General features: G+C 46.1%; 1 protein-coding gene across 1 annotated transcript in view; it reads right to left on the reverse strand.

Annotated features, from left to right (window-relative positions):
* Positions 1-21,881, reverse strand: part of stard9 (StAR-related lipid transfer (START) domain containing 9) — a 383,628-nt gene that overhangs the window by 337,420 nt on the left and 24,327 nt on the right. Inside the window, exon 3 of the mRNA XM_059649369.1 lies at positions 16,792-16,908. Coding sequence (XP_059505352.1) covers positions 16,792-16,908 — 117 coding nt within the window. The remainder of the gene's footprint in view (positions 1-16,791; positions 16,909-21,881) is intronic.

Here is a 21,881-nt window from a genome sequence, read left to right on the forward strand (position 1 = left end):
GCATCCCAAGTAGTTTCCTTGCATGTGAACCCAGGCTTGTCGGAGAATCTCCTTCCCATGTCAGACTTGCTGATTTCTTTTACAAACCTCCCACCTATAAAGTTTGTAGAAAACTAGTGACCAAAAGGTATTCTCAGAAATGAATTAGTCCCTCGCTTGAACGAAGCAGTGAGCTGGCAGCAAGGGGTGCAGAGATGAGACAGAGTGATGAGCTGAGCGGTGAGGGGAGAGGAGGATGGTTTAGTGAGGAAGGGGTAGCAAGAACCAGCACAAAACAAGGCCTTCAACAGCACCAATTTCCAGTGTAAATTGGGCCTATGCTCTGGGGAATTTATATGAAAGGTAGCTTTACTGAAAAAAGAAAGATTCTCAGCAGGCAAATCCAGAACCAGAGGAAGGTCGTTACATTTTGGAATTCACTTCCCCTGAGATCAATGGAGGCTGGGTCATTGAATATATTCAAAGCTGTATTTGATCGATTTATGATCGATAAGGAAAGCAAGATTAAAGGAAGGCAGAGTTAAGGCGATAATCAGATCAACCATGACTTTATTGAGGCTGCTCAACCACTCCAAGGACTGAATAATCTCTTTGTTGTACTATTTCTTAGGTTATTAAATTAGGTTGGTAACAGACTGGGCAACGATTAGTCTGCAAAATCAACCCGAAGTTTCCAGTTGCCTGCCATTTCAACACGCCACTGTGTTCACTGGTCAACATGTGTGTTTCAGGCCTGCTGCAATGCTCCTGCAAGGCTCAGCAGAAGAACTGAAGGAACAGTACCTCTGCTTGGTGACCCTGCAGCGTTCAGGACTCAATACAGAGTTCAATGATATTATCATTTGAACATCTTGTCACATGTCCTTTACCTAAACATTCTCTTGGCCCTGTCAGACAGGGGCTGCTTTTAGCACAGCCAACTCATTTCATCTACATCTACTTATGGTTCCCATTATCAGCCTTTCCTTTGCCCTGGCTTACCATTATGCATCCATTTGTATGCCTAATTGTGTCTCTCTCTCTCTCTCTCTCTCTCTCTCTCTCTCTCCATGCAACACGGAAACAGACGCTCCAGTCCAACCATGCCATATTCCCAAACTAAACTGGCTCATATCCCTCCAAAACTTTAGATAACACAGTGTAGAGCTGGACAAATACAGCAGGCCAAGCAGCAGAGGAACGGGAAAGCTGATGTTTCGGGTCGAGACCTGAAACATCAGCTTTCCTGCTCCTCTGATGCTGCTTGGCCTGCTGTGTTCATCCAGCTCTACACCGTGTTATCTCAGATTCTCCAGCATCGGCAGTTCCTACTATCTCCGTCCAAACCTTTCCTATTATGCTCTTATCCAAATGTCTTTTAAACACTAACTGTGCCCGCATCCACCACTTCATCTGGAAGTTCATTCTGATAAAGGAAGAGTACAAGAGTTCGATCAAATGGATTGTGCTTTGGAGAAGATGCATTGACATGATGCTGAACATGGATTACATCTGTTTCTACTTTCTCCAACAGATAACACAACCTTCAGCTATTGTGAAGCCGCTGTCTCAAATTCTGTACAAATACATAGAAGATAGGATCAGGAGGAGGCCATTCAGCCCTTCAAGCCAGCTCAGCCATTCTTCACAATCATGGCTAATCATCCAACTCAGTAGCCTCATCCTGCTTTCTCTCCATTAGCTCTGATCCCATTCACACCAAGTGCTATATCTAGTCACCTCTTGCATACATTCACTGTTTTGGCATCAACTACTTCCTGTGGTAATGAATTCCTCAGGCTCACCACTCTTTGGGTGAAGGAGTGTATCCTCATCTCTGTCCTAAATCATCTACCCCGAACACCACTGGTTCTGGACACACCCACCATCAAGAACATCCTCCTTGCATCTACCCTGTCCAGTCCTGTTAGAATGTTATAAATCTCTATGAGATTCTCTCTACCCCTCACTCGCCTGAACTCCAGTGAAAACAATCTCAAACTAGTCAGTCAATCTCTCCTCATACATCAGATCTGCCATTCCTAGAATCAGCCTGGTAAACCTTTGTTACACTCCCATGAGTGCAAGAGCATCCTTCCTCAGAAAAAGTGAGCAAAACTGCACACAATATTCCATCTGATTATTATTTGCCTTTTTAATGCCTTCACCTTCAAAAAGCCTTTCCAGAATTTTTTGGTTCAATTGTGACATTGGGGCCTCTCCCAAACTGAACAGATCACCTATTCTGCGAAGCTACTTTTTTGCCAGGGGGAGGGGGGGCAGGGAATGGTGGTGGTGGTGGTGGTGGTGGTGGTGGTGTAAAATGTGCCATACAAGTACAATGTGTTATTGTTGTAATTACTATTATGGTCACTCACATGAAAGGATGGATAATGCTACCAAAATAATCATCTATCATTTTACACCTATACATCATATTTTCAATTTTAAACAAAATTCCTAAAGTGATGCTTTATAATACACTTTGATCAACAAAATACCAGAAAAATGAATTGGAAAGCATTAATTCTTTACAAAAGTTAAATTATTTAAGTGAAAAGCAACTGAATCATAAGATTATGGATCAATATTAAACATGGGTTTCATAAGATTTCACACAATGGCATTTTAGGTTATTTGCACAAGTGCTGGAGGTGTTTTCAACCTGCCATAGTTTGGGCTGAGTATCAGAGATGAGTCAATAGACATTCACAGATCTAAAAGTATATAATTGAATGAACAGATATCAAACTGTTATTTTATGAAAACTTTTATGTTTTTCAAATAACAGTGCTGTATCTATTATGGTAGTGATTGGGGAATGCTAATTTGATAATAAACAAATACACAATCAATAAAAATAATTCAGAACAGAGAAGGGTAGTCATTTGCCCTATCATAATGACACAGATGTTTAAGTGCTACCTGAAATTCATTACTTTTTTTGAATAAATTCATAGGGTGTAAGCATTGCTGGCTTGAGCAGTATTTATTTCCCATCCCTCATTTCCCATGAGGTGGTGGTGAGTGGTCTTGTTGGACCGCAACCATTCACGTTGTATAGGTGCAGTGAAAATGAAGTTCCAGGATTTTGACCCAGCAACGTTGAAGGAACGGCAATATAATTTCCAAGTCAGTATAGTGTGAGGCTTAGAAGGAAACTGTCTCTTTACTGACTTTCCTGGGTTCTCTGATCCATTTTCATTTCATTGTAAAATTTAAGTTTAATCTTACTTGAGAATCATTAAAGGATTCAACTTTTTTTAAGAAAAGTAACCCGAATAGTTAGGGAGAGAGGCTATCGAGCAGTTATCAGACTTGGATTACAATTTATACTCCAAAAAGCAAAAATGTGGTCCCTTACAGTTAGCTAACAGTATGACCAATTTAACTGAGCCAAGAAAGTCAGTTCTAAGCAGCATCTAATAAATAAACCAATGATTATCTACTACTTCAGCAGACATTTTAAATTTAAAATAATTCATATCAGATGGTGCTGGCACGCATGCATCTCAACTGCTGTGCCACAAAACACCAATCCACTCTCAAGATTATAAACCGCAGAACACAAATACTTAGCCATCACAGTTTAAATTGATTGCTAGTTTGTAAAATGTAGCCTTCTCCTGCAACAAACTCTAATCCATTACTTAAGTCCAAACATCTAATTTGGGACTATTTTACACGGCTTGCTTCCAAAACCTGAGTAAAGCTAACCACCTGCCTTGCTTATGATTAAAAAGGAATGGTAAAAACTCTATGTGCTTCATGCAGAGCAGAAAGTGAAGGAAAGCTTCCTGCTTTATACTGAGCTTCTTGCTTAAGTCCAGAGCTAAATTTCTAAAATTGGCCCAAAAGCCTGATGTACATGAAATATTCTCTTTGGGTTCCTGTTCCCATTCACTGTCCTCATATTCCTGCTGGAAACTGGTCAAATTCCAAGTTAGATGCAATAAGAATCACCTGTTGTGCCCTATTCCTAACCACGTTGCAAAAACTGAAATGTGAAAATGGGCAAGTACTACACAACTAGCATTCAGCAGCTATTGATAAAGATGATAAAAACAAATTCATTTATTTTGTTTGGCAAAAACATTTAAGATTCTTCAAAATTTTATTAAGGGAAACAAATTCAATTTTAAATTTGTACCTTGGAAATAAAGAATTTTTCATTTATATTGCACAGAGTTTCAAAGACATTCACAGTATTCCCAGCCATTTTCATACTCTCAATTTCAGTTGTAATATAATGTCAGGAAATAGGCAGCCAGTGGCTACATAGCAACATCTCACAAATCAGGTAATGAACAGTGTTGTGTTGTAATGAAGTCATGAACAAGGATAAACATTGTCAAGACACTGGGAGAGCTTCCCTGCTCTTCTTTTATTCATGTTATCGCATCTTCTATACTCACAAGCAACGTTCCCTCTAAGCAGAGTATATACAGGCACTCCAAGTTTCCGTGCATGTCAATTAGCATCAGCACACTGAATGCAACACCAACTTCTGATTCCAGAAGTCCCCACACACGAGAATCTCAGATTCATGCAGAAAATTAGAGGGAACACTCTAAATGAGCCAAAAGGAGCTTCAATTCAGAACTTTTCATCCAAAACTCAGCACTGGATAATACAAAATTCCTCAGCACTGCAGGACAACAGCAGCATGAATTATCTACTCAAGCATAAATTAGTGGCTAAAATGATGATTTTTACTTGAAATTCTAGGTTTGGCTCTGATGCTTCATAATTTTGTTTTAAATACAGCAATCCGAATAACATAAGCTCATAAGGTTATAATTTCGGTATGAAATGTTCTTTAAAGTTTGTTTCGCTGCATTTGTGGCACTATAATCACAAGCTGTATGTTGTCATGTAAAGAAAGTCCTGTCTCATCATTCCCTGGTGCCAAGACATACCAAACCAAGTCATTCCTCTTAGTCACATGAATGATGCTTTCTGATTCGTCCACAGGTACAGGCATCACTGACATGGCCTGCATTAATTGTCCATCCTTAATCGAGAAGCTGCAGTAAGCTGTCTGAGTGAACTGCTGCAGTGCATTATATGAGGTGAGGAGAGGTTGAGGGGGGAGAATAACAATATTTGCATGGCATTGTTGTCCAACATATTAGTCACATAACTAAACCAACAATTCAAATGATTGGATTAATAAGTAAAAAAAGAGTAATGGAACCCTTTCTTCAATTAGATGTAAAGCACATTGGGAATATCCTGGATTTGTCAAAACCTTGTAGAAATTTAAAAATCTGCCCATCTTTGAGATCTTAATACTCATACATACAAAGTATGTGAACTTTAACCGTTTAATATAACTGTTGGCAAAATTCCAAGGTAAAAAGAACATGATAATGTTCATAACAAAGAAATAGTGGATTACCCGCTTTCACACGTTCTGTCCAACACCTCCCAAGATATCCATTATTCTGACAGAAGAGGTGCTTCCTTGACATCCCTGACAAAATTGTAAAACCACCATATGTGTATTTTTTCTTAATCCCACATCTATTTGTTTTATAAAGCCTCAGAGACAAGGCTTGATTATATTTGTCTATTTGCTCACTTCCAGCCACTAAATCCTGTTAGGAACAGCAAAAGGACCTCAGATTTTCACATGCACCAATTAAGTTGTAAGTAAATTTCAACTACATGCAGAGATTAGAATGTTTTGAAACTGTCACAAAATAGCACATTAATTAAGTTGGTCAAACTACTGGATAAATGTAAAGGAGCACATATTTTTGGGGGGGGGGAGGGGAGGGGGGAGGGAAGGGGGGGGAAGGGGGGAGGGGAAGGGGAAGGGGGGGGAAGGGGGGAGGGGAAGGGGAAGGGGAAGGGGGGAAGGGGGGAAGGGGGGAGGGGAAGGGGGAAGGGAGGAAGGGGAGGGGGAAGGGAGGAAGGGGAGGGGGAAGGGAGGAAGGGGAGGGGGAAGGGAGGAAGGGGAGGGGAAGGGAGGAAGGGGAGGGAGGGAGGGAGGAAGGGGAGGAAGGGGAGGGGAAGGGAGGAAGGGGAGGAAGGGGAGGGGAAGGGAGGAAGGGGAGGAAGGGGAGGGGAAGGGAGGAAGGGGAGGGGAAGGGAGGAAGGGGAGGGGAAGGGAGGAAGGGGAGGGGAGGAAGGGGAGGGGAAGGGAGGAAGGGGAGGGGAGGAAGGGGAGGGGAGGAAGGGGAGGAAGGGGAGGGGAGGAAGGGGAGGGAGGAAGGGGAGGGGAGGAAGGGGAGGGAGGGGAGGGGAGGAAGGGGAGGGAGGGGAGGGGAGGAAGGGGAGGGAGGGGAGGGGAGGAAGGGGAGGGAGGGGAGGAAGGGGAGGGAGGGGAGGGGAGGAAGGGGAGGGAGGGGAGGGGAGGAAGGGGAGGGAGGGGAGGGGAGGAAGGGGAGGGAGGGGAGGGGAGGAAGGGGAGGGAGGGGGGGGAGGAAGGGGAGGGAGGGGGGGGGAGGAAGGGGAGGGAGGGGGGGGGAGGAAGGGGAGGGAGGGGGGGGGAGGAAGGGGAGGGAGGGGGGGGGAGGAAGGGGAGGGGGGGGGGGGAGGAAGGGGAGGGGGGGGGGGGAGGAAGGGGAGGGAGGGGGGGGGAGGAAGGGGAGGGAGGGGGGGGGAGGAAGGGGAGGAAGGGGAGGGAGGGGGGGGGAGGAAGGGGAGGGAGGGGGGGGAGGAAGGGGAGGGAGGGGGGGGGAGGAAGGGGAGGGAGGGGGGGGGAGGAAGGGGAGGGAGGGGGGGGGAGGAAGGGGAGGGAGGGGGGGGAGGAAGGGGAGGGAGGGGGGGGGAGGAAGGGGAGGGAGGGGGGGGGAGGAAGGGGAGGGAGGGGGGGGGAGGAAGGGGAGGGAGGGGGGGGGAGGGAGGGGGGGGGGAGGGAGGGGGGGGGAGGAAGGGGAGGGGAGGAAGGGGAGGGAGGAAGGGGAGGGAGGGGGGGGGAGGAAGGGGAGGGAGGGGGGGGGAGGAAGGGGAGGGGAGGAAGGGGAGGGAGGGGGGGGGAGGAAGGGGAGGGAGGGGGGGGGAGGAAGGGGAGGGAGGGGGGGGAGGAAGGGGAGGGAGGGGGGGGGAGGAAGGGGAGGGAGGGGGGGGAGGAAGGGGAGGGAGGGGGGGGGAGGAAGGGGAGGGAGGGGGGGGGAGGAAGGGGAGGGAGGGGGGGGTGGAAGGGGAGGGAGGGGGGGGAGGAAGGGGAGGGGAGGGGGGGGAGGAAGGGGAGGGGGGGAGGAAGGGGAGGGGGGGGGAGGAAGGGGAGGGGGGGGAGGAAGGGGAGGGGGGGGGAGGAAGGGGAGGGGGGGGAAGGGAGGAAGGGGAGGGGGGGAGGGGGGGGAGGGGGGGAGGGGGGGGAGGGAAGGGAGGAAGGGGAGGGGGGGGAGGGGGGGGGAAGGGAGGAAGGGGAGGGGGGGGAGGGGGGGGGGAAGGGAGGGGGGGGAGGGGGGAGGGGGGGGGAAGGGAGGAAGGGGAGGGGGGGGGAAGGGAGGAAGGGGAGGGGGGGGAAGGGAGGAAGGGGAGGGGGGGGGGAAGGGAGGAAGGGGAGGGGGGGGGGGAGGGAGAGGGAGGGGGGGGAGGGAGAGGGGGAGGGGGGGAGGGAGAGGGGGAGGGGGGGAGGGGAGGGAGGGGGGGAGGGGAGGGAGAGGGGGGGAGGGGAGGGGAGGGAGAGGGGGGGAGGGGAGGGGAGGGAGAAGGGGGGAGGGGAGGGAGAGGGGGGGAGGGGAGGGGAGGGAGAGGGAGGGAGGGGGGGAGGGGAGGGAGAGGGGGGGAGGGGAGGGGAGGGAGAGGGAGGGAGGGGGGAGGGAGAGGGAGGTGGGGGGAGGGAGAGGGAGGGAGGGGGGAGGGAGGGGGGAGGGAGGGGGGAGGGAGGGGGGAGGGAGAGGGAGGGGGGGGAGGGAGAGGGAGGGGGGGGAGGGAGAGGGAGGGAGGGGGGAGGGAGGGGGGAAGGGAGGGGGGGGAGGGAGGGGGGGAGGGAGGGGGGGAGGGGAGGGAGAGGGAGGGGGGGAGGGGAGGGAGAGGGAGGGTGGGAGGGAGGGGGGGAAGGAGGGAGGGGGGGGAGGGGGAGGGAGGGGGGAGGGAGGGGGGAGGGGGGAGGGAGGGGGGGAGGGAGAGGGGGAGGGGGGGAAGGGAGGAGGGGAGGAGGGGGAGGGGGAGGGGGAGGGGGAGGGGGAGGGGGGGGACGGGGACGGGGGGAGGGGGACGGGGACGGGGGGAGGGGGACGGGGACGGGGGGAGGGAGAGGGGGGGAGAGGGGGGGAGAGGGGGAGGGGGGGAAGAGAGGGGGAGGGGGGAAGAGAGGGGGAGGGGGGAAGAGAGGGGGAGGGGGAGGGGGAGGGGGGAAGAGAGGGGAGGGGGAGGGGGGGAAGAGAGGGGAGGGGGAGGGGGGAAGAGAGGGGAGGGGGAGGGGGGAAGAGAGGGGAGGGGGAGGGGGGAAGAGAGGGGAGGGGGAGGGGGGAAGAGAGGGGAGGGAGAGGGGGAGGGGGAAGAGAGGGGAGGGGGAGGGGGAAGAGAGGGGAGGGGGAGGGGGAGGGGGGAAGAGAGGGGGAGGGGGAGGGGGAAGAGAGGGGGAGGGGGAGGGGGGAAGAGAGGGGGAGGGGGAGGGGGAGGGGGAGAGGGAGAGGGAGAGGGGGACGGGGGGAGGGAGGGGGGGAGAGGGGGAGGGGAGGGAGAGGGAGGGGGGGAGGGAGGGGGGGAAGGAGGGAGGGGGGAGGGAGGGGGGGAGGGGGGAGGGAGGGGGGGAGGGGGGAGGGAGGGGGGAGGGAGGGGGGGAGGGGGGAGGGAGGGGGGAGGGAGGGGGGAGGGAGGGGGGAGGGAGGGGGGAGGGAGGGGGGAGGGAGAGGGGAGGGAGAGGGGGAGGGAGAGGGGGAGGGGGGGGAAGGGAGGAGGGGAGGGAGAGGGTGAGGGTGAGGGTGAGGGAGAGGGGGAGGGGGAGGGGGAGGGGGAGGGGGAGAGGGAGAGGGAGGGGGAGAGGGAGAGGGAGGGGGAGAGGGAGAGGGAGGGGGAGAGGGAGGGGGAGGGGGAGGGGGAGGGGGAGGGGGAGGGGGAGGGGGAGACGGGGGGAGGGAGAGGGGGAGGGGGGGAGAGGGGGGGGGGAGAGGGGGAGGGGGGAAGAGAGGGGGAGGGGGAGGGGGAAGAGAGGGGGAGGGGGGAAGAGAGGGGGAGGGGGGAAGAGAGGGGGAGGGGGGAAGAGAGGGGGAGGGGGGAAGAGAGGGGGAGGGGGGAAGAGAGGCGGAGGGGGAGGGGGGGAAGAGAGGGGAGGGGGAGGGGGGAAGAGAGGGGAGGGGGAGGGGGGAAGAGAGGGGAGGGGGAGGGGGGAAGAGAGGGGAGGGAGAGGGGGAGGGGGAAGAGAGGGGAGGGAGAGGGGGAGGGGGAAGAGAGGGGAGGGGGAGGGGGGAAGAGAGGGGGAGGGGGAGGGGGAAGAGAGGGGGAGGGGGAGGGGGGAAGAGAGGGGGAGGGGGAGGGGGGAAGAGAGGGGGAGGGGGGAAGAGAGGGGGAGGGGGGAAGAGAGGGGGAGGGGGAGGGGGGAAGAGAGGGGAGGGGGAGGGGGGAAGAGAGGGGGAGGGGGAGGGGGGGAAGAGAGGGGAGGGGGAGGGGGGAAGAGAGGGGGAGGGGGAGGGGGGGAAGAGAGGGGGATGAGAGGGGGAGGAGGGGGAAGGGGAGTAGAGAATGAACGTTCATACAAATCCATGAAATAACTGACAATGGAAGGAAGGTAGAGACATATCTACTGGGTATTATTCTGTTACTGATCAGTATGCTTCGGCAACATCAACTCGTCTCTGTACACTATCTACAGAAAATCAATGCCTCCAAGTGGACCATGAAGGATTTCCAAAGTACATAAATGATACAGTAATACCCAAGTGATGGTGATTATGGCAGATACTTCACAGGTGAGGATCATTGGAAAGGCTGACTCTGTAGTAATTGGCAATACACTGGCGACCTAAGAGGCCAGTCCTTGAGCAAGAGCATAGGAACCTCTAGGTTGGCAGGCCTTTGGTATATGCAGTCTCCTCCCTTCATCTGTATTCTCCAGCAGGCTTGTTCATTTCAAACTTGCAGCATGTTCTCCTGATTGTGTGCCAGCCATCTCTGCAGGCAGCCTGATACTCAGCTGGTTCAAGAATTTGCAATGTGCACCTTGGTTGTGCTGCCCAGAACATAGTTCGCAATAAACCATTGCTTTAGATATTCTTGAACGTTCCTTGCTTAACATGCACCCTGTCCAGTGTACTTGACATTGCAAGAGAATGCATTCAGTGTTGGTGATTGGCTCTATTAGCTTCATTGCTGGAGTTATAATCCTGCTATATGATGTTCATTACACAAGGCAGTATTGTTAGAAGTACATCACCTCCTCAGTGTGTGCCAGAGGTACAATTGCCAGCAAATAGAAAAGCTTTTGGTGAGATTCTTTGGTTTTGCTATGTTCCAGTAGTCACCACAATAGAAAGTTACCAACTCTTCAGAAGGAGATTTCCTGTCTTCTGTCAAGCCTATCTTTACTACTGGAAACATCACTCTAAACAAAAGGGAAAGGTGGATGACAGAACACAGATTTGGCCAATAAATACTGCAGATGTAACAACTGCCCAAAAAAGGGTCCCATTCACCGTGGCCTGATCTTTTCAGATTGCATCTAGTTGATTCAAAAACTCCATACTAAATAATTATTGACCACACTGCTAGATTTGAATTTATCAATAAGGATGGATTTCCACAGAATAAGGTCAGACATGAATTTTACAAAGAAGTTAAAGCAAGATTGAAAGACTTGCATTTGTATAACATCTTTCAAGAACTCAGAATATCTCAAAAAAGCTTGACAGAATTTTTAATTTTCAATTTCAAAAAAATGTTGTACTACATGAATTGCAGCAGCCAATTTGAAACACCAGTAAACGAAAGTGGTATTTTGAATGTACAAGAATTATAGTTGAAATATGCGAACGTTTAGTGATGTGCAAGTGAAGAGGGAATGGGGATATCACATACATAAGCTGCAAAAAGCTACTCGTGAATAAGACTCTGACAATAGCTTTTTGCTGAATTTTTGATTGAGAAATGGAACATGATAGCTGAGTTGCATCTGATAGTCTACACCAAACAGCAACAAGGTCAGGGTTGGAAATCTTATGCAGTTCTGTACTTTTCATCAGTGCAGGCTTATACAGGATTCACGAGAACCCTAAACTGAAACAAAGAACTGTAGATGTTGGAAATCTGAAACAAAAATCAACCAGAGAAACTCAGCTAGGTCAGTGACTAAACATGTTAACTGTTTTCTTTTCTCCAGATGCAGGCAGCTTTGCTGAGTTTCTCCAGCAATTTATGTTCTTGATGCACAAGAACATGCCTGTGAAGAGGAAATATGAAAGGAAGGACTCCCAAGCTATTTGCTTTGTTAAGAGGAGATTGTGGGGTGATGGTAGAAGTATTTAAAATTTTTTAAAAATAGCATAGGACACAGAAAAACAGAGGCAAGATTAAATGAACTAAATAACTGCCCCAGATATCAGATGCTGAGAAGTTGTGGAATTCACAACTGGAATTAGTGGTCTAAGGAGTTACTATGTCTTTATCGGAGAACAGATTATCTCAATGTTTGAAGAAGAGTAGAAATAATGAGGCAAGGCTAATATGGGATGATGATCCCTGCTTCTTAGAAGGGTAGATATCAACATGAAATGCTTTGAAGTCTAACTTGTTTCAATATGGTTTTTGCTCTTCACTTGCAAATTATTTTTGTCATTGCAATTTCCAAACCATCCTATGGAAAACTGTACTGCTTTTGCTAAAACTTTTACATTTTCTCTTCCAAGGGAATGTTATCTCATTACATTGACTGTGCCCAGACTCTGGTTTCAAATTGAATGAGCTAAGAAAATTATGATCATATGTATCGGAGTCCTTCACCCTCCTTTGTTTCAAAATAAATGTACCTGGTGGGTCATATTCCCTTAAACCTTTGCATTTTTTTTGCATTGAATGCTCAAGGCACTTAAATTATCAGATGTGTAATATTCAACTTGATCAAATCAGAGTCCTTTATTTCTAACATTCAAAGGAATTATCAACGTCATTAATCTGATGTGGACCTCCAAGAGTTTCGGACCTGCCTCAGAACTGGCAAATGATAACCAACAAGTTCAGGCATGAACTACCTTTGCAGCAAACCTCAGGAAGATTAATACATTATTATTACACAATACCTTCTGTAAAAGAATACATAAAACATATTGTTCTTACAAGAGTACAAAACAACTTATGACTGTACAAGACAATACATAATGATATGGTACATACTCATCATACAGCAGTGCTCATATTTCCACACTTATAAGAAGCTTAACCCATTGTAACATTGTTGGCATCGCTTACCATAGTTGATCACTGATGCAAACTGTGAAATCACACCCTGGTGTGATCGGGTGCCCCATTCTGGCAGGACAGTCTCTGTAGCAGAAGATAACAGTAGGTTGAGGAGATGCATGAATAGTTATTCCCTGGGCTCTCCTCTCAGTTAGCTGATCTTTTCATTTCTGCTTAGCTTGTCCAGTGCCCATCCAAGCAGTCAGCTTCCAGAGGTCACAATATTCAGTAACATCTGTCAGTCATCAGCTTTAATGTTCATGCATACTTCACAGGAAGATCTTCTTGTAAGAGGTTTGGAAACTAGGAGATCGTGGCCCAGCGGTCAGTTCATCAGACACATGTTTTGGGGTATATAACGGTAATCCAGACAATGAGTACAGCATTGCTGCCTTAGATAAGAACATAAGAAATAGGAGAAGGGATAGGCCACGTGGCCCATCCAGCCTGATCTACCAATGAGATCATGGCTGTTTTTTTCCTGAACTCGGCTGCATTTACCAACCTGCTCACCATAAACCTCAATACCTTTACTGTTCAAAGCTCTATCTATCTATCCTTGCCTTAATTCATTCAACGAGGTAGCCTTAACTGCTTTACTGGGCAGGGAATTCCATAGATTCACAACACTTTGGTTCAAGATATTCCTCCTCAATCCAGTCCTAAATCTACTCCCTCTTATTTTGATGCTTTGTCCCCTAGTTCTAGTTTCACCCACTAATGGAAAAAACCTCCCTGCTTCTATTCCCATGTATTCCCTTCATAATTTTTTAAATTCCCCCACCCCAACACATTCTTTTAAATGATTATATGCTGCCACCAACTCTAAATACAATGAATATTATTTTTTCCAAAGCTCCCTCATTCCGTTTGAAGAAACCTGGGTGAAAAGATGAACTCTACAAGAGACGCTGAAGATTGTAATCAGCAGGCAAAATTATTCAGGATAAATCTAGAGGATGCCAATCTTGTGTTTTTTTTTTAAAAACTACCTGGATTTTAGGAAGAGGAGAAACAGCAGTAAAGTAGCAGCAGCACACTGTCTGCAGCTGGAAAAGTACTCAGGAAATTCTACGCTCAGAGTGTACATGTCACAATCAACATTTTAAGCTGCCAGTACCTCAATATTGTCTTGATCGACAAGAACACTTGTCTTTTGTTTTGCTGAGATTATATGTTGAAACGTGATAGGAGCTTGTTAATACAGACAACTCTTGTCCCACAGTAGAAAGTGCACATCGAGGCAGAATGTATTGAAGATGAGTTGGTAGCTTCTAACTAATTACACTTACGGGTTATACTTATTTTGTTTTTGACTTCTGCATGAAAATTTCATGTAAACTTACCTTTTTTCTTGAAAGAAACATTCAGATTTATGCACAGCAATTCTTAAAAATTTTCTCGTGCATTGTGGGCATCACTGGCTAGCATTAACCAGCATTTATTGTCTGTCCCTAGCTGCCCTTGAGAAGGTGGTGGAAAGCTGCCTTCTTGAACCCCTGCAGTCCATGTATTGTAGGTACAACAATAACACTGTTGGAGAGACAATTCCAGGATTTTGACCCAGTGTCAGTGAAGAAAAGGTGACAATTTTGCAAGTTAGGATGAGGAGTGGCTTGGAGGGATATGTACACATGGATGATCCCATTGTATCTGCTGTCCTTCTAGGTAGTTGTGGGTTTGGAAGATGATGTATAAAGATCTTTGGCAAATTTCTGCAGTACATAGTGTAGATAGCAACAGGGTGTACTATTGAGCTTTGGTGGAGGAGGGAGTGGGTGTTTGGATGCAGTGCCAATCGCATGGCTGCTCTATCTTGGATGGTGTCAAGCTTCTTGGTTGCTGTTGAGGCTGCACTCATCCAGGCATGCACAGCACTCCATCACACTCCTGACTTGTGCCTTGTAGATGCTGGTCACACTTTGAGGAGTCAGGAAGCGAGAGTTACTCGCCACACTACTCCTAGCCTCTAGCCTGGTCTTATTGCCACAGTGTTTATGTGCAAGTCCACTTGAGTCTCTGATCAATGGTAATCCTCAGGATGCTGTTAGCAGGGGATTCAGTGGTGGTAAAAACATTGAATGTCAAGGGAAGGTGGTTAGATGCTCCCTTATTACGGATGGTCATTGCCTAGCATTTGTGTGGTGCAGATGTCATTGCCACTTGTCAGACCAAGCCTAGAGATTAGATTAGATTAGATTAGATTACCTACAGTGTGCAAACAGGCCCTTCGGCCCAACAAGTCTATCGTAACATCCCACCCAGACCCATCCCCCTATAACCCACACACCTCTGAACACTACAAGCAATTTAGCATGGCCAATCCACCCAGCCTGCACATCTTTGGACTGTGGGAGGAAACCGAACACCCAGAGGAAACCCACGCAGACACGGGGAGAACGTGCAAACTGTGCAAAAACAGTCGCCCAAGGCTGGAATCGAACCCGGGTCCCTGGCGCTGTGAGGCTGCAGTGCTAACCACGGAGCCACCGTGCTGCCCAGATCATCCAGGACTTATCATATTTGAATATAGACTGCTTCAGTATCTGAGAAATCACTAGCGGTGCTGAACATTGTACAACCATCAGCAAACATCCCCACTTCTGACCTTGTGATTGGTAAAGTCCTTGAAGTAGTTTGGGCTTAGGAAACACTATCCTCAGGAACTCCTGAAGGGATATCCTAAAGTCTTGCCTCGTGTGAAGACTTTTTATCCCCAACACATATTGCTGCTGTTTTCTCTAAGAATGAAGATGTCCCTTGATATTAAGGAATTAACAGCATTATGTAAGTTCTGCAGTGGGATTGCCACAAATTGTAATTAAAACATGGAACAGGCCTGCATTTTGCTTAACTGAAAATCAGTTAACAAAGATGTCAATCTAATTATCTCACTGATGCTTAATTGAGTGACAAATAGACATAAACCTGTTTGTATCTGTATTAGAATCACAGTACTGTACCACACAAAATTTGGCCATTCAGCCTACTATGTCTGTGCTAGCTCTTGCAAACAGCAACTCAGGTAGACCCTGATCTCATTTTTTTTTCAGGGTCCTGAAATTCTCTTTCCTTTTCAAGTTGTTATGCAATCCCCTTGTGAAAGTTAGAATCTGTGTGAGGGTATACATTCCAAATAATCATACTTCAGTCCCGAATTCTCCTCAGCTCTGTTTGCTGCTTTGTCAATTGCCTTAAAATTAAAGCTGCTTGGTTAGCAACCTTCCTGTCAGTTCAAACAGTTTCTCCTGATTTACACTACATTTGCTGTTATTTAACAAAGGAAGCTACCTGGAGGTGAAACATCTCTTGCCAAGCTCAACACACTACACACTTGAAGTAGATTAATCTTCCTGCATATAACAAGACATTCATTTTTGTACACCACAATGTGGCCAACTTCCTTTTCTCCATCTCATGAAGTAATATATTAATAACAAAGATGTTATTAATATATTATTAAGAAAAAAATTGAAAAGGAAAATTCAAAACCTCATTTGTTATAAACAGCAATACATTTCCTGTTAGGATAACAATCTAATACCTGGGCTCAGGTGGCCAACAGCTTTGCTCTTGTGGTTGACAATATAATAAGCTCTGCCTTCCCCTACAAAGTGGATTGGATTACAATCTTGAATCAAGGAGAGCTATTACTTGTACCCATAGCACTGACACACGTGCACACACCACCAATGAGCAGGAGTGAATCTGATCCGCAGCACCCACATGGAAAAGATTCTCAGTGAGTTGAAATGCCATTTTACATGGTGAATGGCACATTAACACTTCAAAAATAAAGATGAGAATTAGCTACCATAAAATGCAAAAAAGCTACAAAATATATTGAGTCCAAAACATGTTAACTTTACTCCGAGATAATGGGAACTGTAGATGCTGGAGAATCTAAGACAACAAAGCGTGAAGCTGGATGAACACAGCAGGCCAAGCAACATCTCAGGAGCACAAAAGCTGACGTCAGCTTTTGTGCTCATGAGATGCTGCTTGGCCTGCTGTGTTCATCCAGCTTCACGCTATGTTAACTTTACTGTCCTTTTAGACATACTGATTAAATGTCTGAAAAAAATTCTCTCAGAGACAGTTATAAGACAGAGCGGATACTTCAAATGAGAATATCATTAAAAGAATAATGCACTATAGTTGTATGTCAGCTGGCTTCATTGGTAGAGCTCTGGCTTCTGAATTTTAAGAAGATTGGTCATTCAAAAGATTTCTTTATGAAGCATTCTTAATGGATGAGTGCAATATACTGCAGCAAGAGCACAAGCTTAATTTTAATCAAAAAAAATGTTAAATCCTGCAACTACATTTAGTGAACATTTTTCCAACAGTTAATCAGCCAATCACAATGGCAATCTTAAAACAGCGGACAAGCATAAGTGTATGCTTTAAAAAATGTTGCAATACATAAAAAAAAGGAATTGAATAATATTGCTCAATGCTTACCAGTTCTTGAGGTGCAAAGTTGGCAGACTCAGAATCTACTGACCAGTAACAGTAATCAAACATGAACTCAATCTTCTGCTCCCTTGCATTCCCAGAGCTATCAAGTCGGGAATCCAGCTAATATGGGATTCAGAAAACATAAGCAAATTTAAACATGATTTCCCAACTTCTAAACATGCATTTTAAATTCTATGCATTTGTCTTTTGAGAGGTTTGGCCAATTTTACTTTCCTTTAAAACAACTATTACATGTTTGTTATTTGTCAATTAGTTATAGAACATAAAACTGTACAGCACAGAAACGGGCCCTTCGCCCAACAATGTTAGACAATAGACAATAGGTGCAGGAGTAGGGCATTCGACCCTTCGAGCCAGTACCACCATTCATTATGATCATGGCTGATCATCCACAATCAGTATCCTGTTCCTGCCTTAGCCCCATAAGCCTTGATTCCACTATCTTTAAGAGCTCTGTCTATCTCTTTCTCGAAAGCATCCAGAGGGTTGGCCTCCACTGTCTTCTGGGGCACAGCATTCCATGTATCCACCACTCTTTGGGTGAAGAAGTTTTTCCTCAACTCTGTTCTAAATGGCCTATCCCTTATTTTTAAACTGTGTCCTCTGGTCCTGGACTCACCCATCAGCGGAAACATGCTTCCTGCTTCCAGAGTGTCCAATCCCTTAATAATCCGATCAGGCTACAACATTTTAACAGACTGACATTCACATGTTCAATTAGGCAGCAAAAGACTTGCAAAGATTTAAAAGAGTATTATAGCAAATCAATAGGTTAGCACAAACACCAATTTCCACCTCTCCCTTTGGCTCTTGCCCTGTCCAAAAGCCAACTCCACTTCAGAGGAACTCAGCTCTTTTTAAATTTTTTAAAAGATCCACCAAGATTAAATAAAAACACACAATTAAGAAATTACTACAAACATTTCTCACCAGAGGTTGTATAATAGCGAGAAAATGCAAAGCAAAATAAAAAAGGATGGGGTGTGTGAGAGATATAAAGGGGATTATGCACTGCAGCCCCTAAAAGCCAGCTTACTTAAAAGAAAAATATCCAGTCACCAGAACCTTTTTCTTAAAAATCAACCTAGTCACAGGCAGGATGAACAGGAATTTGGACCCAGGGCTTTCAGACCTAGGTATAGGGACACTACCACCATGCCTTAAGAAGGGCAAGAACCCAGGTGTTTCCTTTAATTTTCTAAATAAACGTTTTCAGATATATTCTCTCATAACTCAGGACCAGGTGGGCCTTAAAGCCTGGCCTCTTGGGTTTAGATGCCAGGGCACTACCACTACATAAGAGCCCTGAGGACGCCAGCTCATTTTCTTAAAATATGCAGAACCGCTTACAACTGAACATTTTTCTTCCCGTCACCAATCAACCCATGGTACTTTTCTCATTTATTAACCACCACCAGTAGTCACCAATATTTGAATAATTTTCATGCAAAAGCCCATTAAGGGCAACACAAGCATCAAAGGTAAGATTGGGAAGAGGGAAAGGAGGAAACAAGACTCAAACCAGCAACCTTCTGACCATATCACAAACCACAAATGATACCGTATCCATTAGACCACTTAGTTACCAAGAATCCAGCTTTTTAGTGTAAAGTCTAATAAGCATCACCCGCTCCCAATCCACTCTTAAAAGGTCCTGCATATCTACCACTGACAACAGCTCTACTAATTTCATTCAAATACCAATCGTCTCAGCAGGGATTAAATCACAATTCTGGAGTGAAGTGCAGCATTTAATCCACTCTTGGTAATCCATTTCAATTACAATTGGCAGAGTGGTAAATAGTGAGGAGGATGGCCTTAGATTACAGTGGGATATAGATAAACTGGTCAGATTGAATTCAATCTGGATAAATGTGAAGTTATGCACGTGGGCAGGACAAACAAGGCAATGGGATACATAAGAATAGTAGCAACCTGGGAAACACAGAGGATCACAGGGACCTTGGTGTGCACACACACTCGTCTCTCAAGCGGCTGAAGTGGTTAAGGCGGCGTATGGGACACTTGCCTTTATTAGTCAAGGCATTGAGTTTAAAAGCAGGGAGGTTATGCTAAAATGTTGATTAGGCCACAGCTAGAGTCTTGCGTGCAGTTCTAGAATCCACATTTGAGGAAGGACATAATAGCACTCGAGGGGGTACAGAGGAGATTTACCAGGATGTTGTCTGGGCTGCAGAATTTCTAAGGAGAGACTGGACACGCTGGGGTTGTTTTCCTTCGAGCAAAGGAGATTGACAGGGCACATGATCAAAATGTGTAAAATTATGAGTCGGCATAGATAGGCTAGACAGAAAGAAACTTTGGCCCTTGTTGGAAAGATCAATGACCAGTGGGTGTAATTTTACGGTAAGAGGAAGAGAGAAGGCTTAGAGGAGATGTGAGAAAAAACATTCTCACCCAGAGGGGTGGGAGTCTGGAACTCTCTGCCTGTCAGGATGGTAAAGACAGAAACCCACATAAGATGTAAGAAGTATTTAAATGCCAAGACATACAAGGCTACAAGCCAAGAACTAGAAGTGGGATTAGAATAGTAAGGTGGTTGCTGTTGGCCAGTGTGCATGAAATGGTCTAAAAGGGCCTTTTACAGTCCTGTCAATCTTTATGACTCTAAAATAAATACCCTTGAGCAATTCTATGGCTGTACTATCATCTTACAACTATAAAGACAGCTAAACGTCAGTTATATCTGAACCCTTTTAAACAATTATGTTCTTTCAATCATGTCATTATTTCATACTTAACAAAAATAATCCACATGCAGTTAAAAACAGCATCATGACATTTGTTTCCTTTCTAATTGATTGCTTAATGTTATTCTGTAGCTGGACTTGTATTCTATATTTGTTTCAGCATGGTCTGTTGCCTGGATCTATTGACGAAACTTGCATCCCCAAAATACAATTGCCAAAGCTATCCAGCAGGGAGAACTAGTTCTTCAGAGTACAAGATGACTGAGGTCAAAATGCAACATTCTTTACAACACAGCAAGACACATAGTTTGCAAAGGTACAACATAGGTCTTGAATCTTAATAAGGGACACGGTGTTGATATGACACACAAGTTGGCTTTGATAAATTGGGAAATGTTACTGAAAGCAATGACAATGATAGACAATGACAATCATTCAAACAGTGAATTAGTGAACTATAAAAATTGCTTATTCTTACCTGGTGCAAGAGGGGAAAAAAACAGAAGTGGCCAAACCATGGTTTACAAGGCAAGCTAGAGATCGTATTGGAGGCACACAAATTAGCAGGAAAACAAGCAACAGACTTGAGGATAGGTACACTTTACAAGTCACCAAATGACTGATTAGGAAGGGGAGTGTAGAATACTAAAATAAGCTTGCGGGCAATATAAGAACTAACTATAGAAGTTCTATAGGCATGTAAATGGGAAAGGCTGGTGAAAATTACACTCAGAAATAGAAGAATTTATAATGTGGAATGAAGAAATGGTTGACCACCTAACTAAATTCATACTTTGCTTCTGTCTTCACAAAGAAGGACAAAAATAATATATCAGAATTGATGGAGTTTAGAGAGGGGGAGAAACTGAAATAAATCTGCATTAGTAGAAAAATGGTGTTGGAGAAATTGTTGGTATTGGAGGCTGATAAATCCCTAAAGCCTGATAATCTAGAGTACTTAAGGAAATAGTCTTAGAAATAGTGCTTTGGAGGTCATCTTCCAAAATTCACTAAATTCTGGAACAGTTCCTACAGGTTGTAGGGTAGCTGATGTAGCTCCATTATTTAAAAAGGGAGGTGGAGAGAAAACAGGGAATTACAGATCAGTGAGCCTGATTTCAACATGGGAAAGATTATACAATCCATTCTTGAGGATTTTATAGCATAACACTCAGAAAACAGCAGTAGAATTAGACAAATTCAGCATGGCTTTGTAAAAGGGAAATAATGCTTGATAAATCTACTTTTGAGGATTCTTTGAGGATGTAGCTGGTAAAGTTGATCAGAGGAGTCAGTAGACAGAAGCAGCACAGTGGCTGAGTGGTTAGCCTTGTTCCCTCACAACATCAGGGAGCCTTGGGTTACTATGTGTGTGGAGTTTGTACACTCTCCCCATGTCTACCTGATTTTCCACGAGGTGGTCTAGTTTCCTCCCACAGTCCAAAGATGTGTAGATTAGATGGATTAGCCACAATAAATGCAGGGCTACATGGACAGGGAGGATGGGTCTAAGTAGGATAGTCTTCAGAGAATCGATATGGACTCGGGCCAAATGGCCTCTTTCCACATTGTAGGGATTCTATGTGGTTTATTTAGACTTTCAGAAGGCTTTCAACAAAGTCCCATCTAAGAGATTAATGTGTAAAATTAAAGCACATGGAATTGGGGGTACTGTATTTAGGTGGATAGAAAATTGGTAAAAACAAACAGAGTAAGAATAAATTTTTCTGAACGGTAAACAGTAATTAGTGTGGTACTGCAGGGATCGGTACTAGGACCCCACTTATTATATATGTTCATGATTTAGGTGAGGGAACAAAATGCAATATCTCAATTTTCAGATGACACAGAGCTGTTTGGAAAGGTGAACTTTGAGAAGAATGCAGAGATGTTGCAGTTCAATTTAGACAGGATGAGTGAGTGTACAAATGCATGGCAAATGTAGTATAACGTGGATAAATGTGACATTATTCACATTAGTAGCAAAACTAAGAAGGCAGATTTCAATGGCTGTAAATTGAGACAGGGAAACATCAATGAGACAATGGGTATCCCTGGGCACCAGTGACTGAAAGCAAGCCTTCAGGTGCAGCACGCAGTAAAGAAGGCAATCTGTATGTCGGTCTTCATAATGAGAGAATTTGAGTACAGAAGCAAGATCCTCTTGTTGCAATTATACAAGACTTTGGTGAGGCTACACATGTAATACAGTGTGTGCGCTTTTGGTATCCTTATCTCAGGAAGGATGTTCTTGAGAGAGAGCACCATGAAGGTTTACCAAATTTGTTCCTGGCATTGAGAGATTGAGTCAGTTAGGACTGCATTCATTGAAATTTAAAAGAATGGGGATCACATAGAAAC

This window comes from Stegostoma tigrinum, chromosome 10 (assembly GCF_030684315.1).
Source record: "Stegostoma tigrinum isolate sSteTig4 chromosome 10, sSteTig4.hap1, whole genome shotgun sequence".
In the NCBI taxonomy this organism is placed as follows: Eukaryota; Metazoa; Chordata; class Chondrichthyes; order Orectolobiformes; family Stegostomatidae; genus Stegostoma; species Stegostoma tigrinum.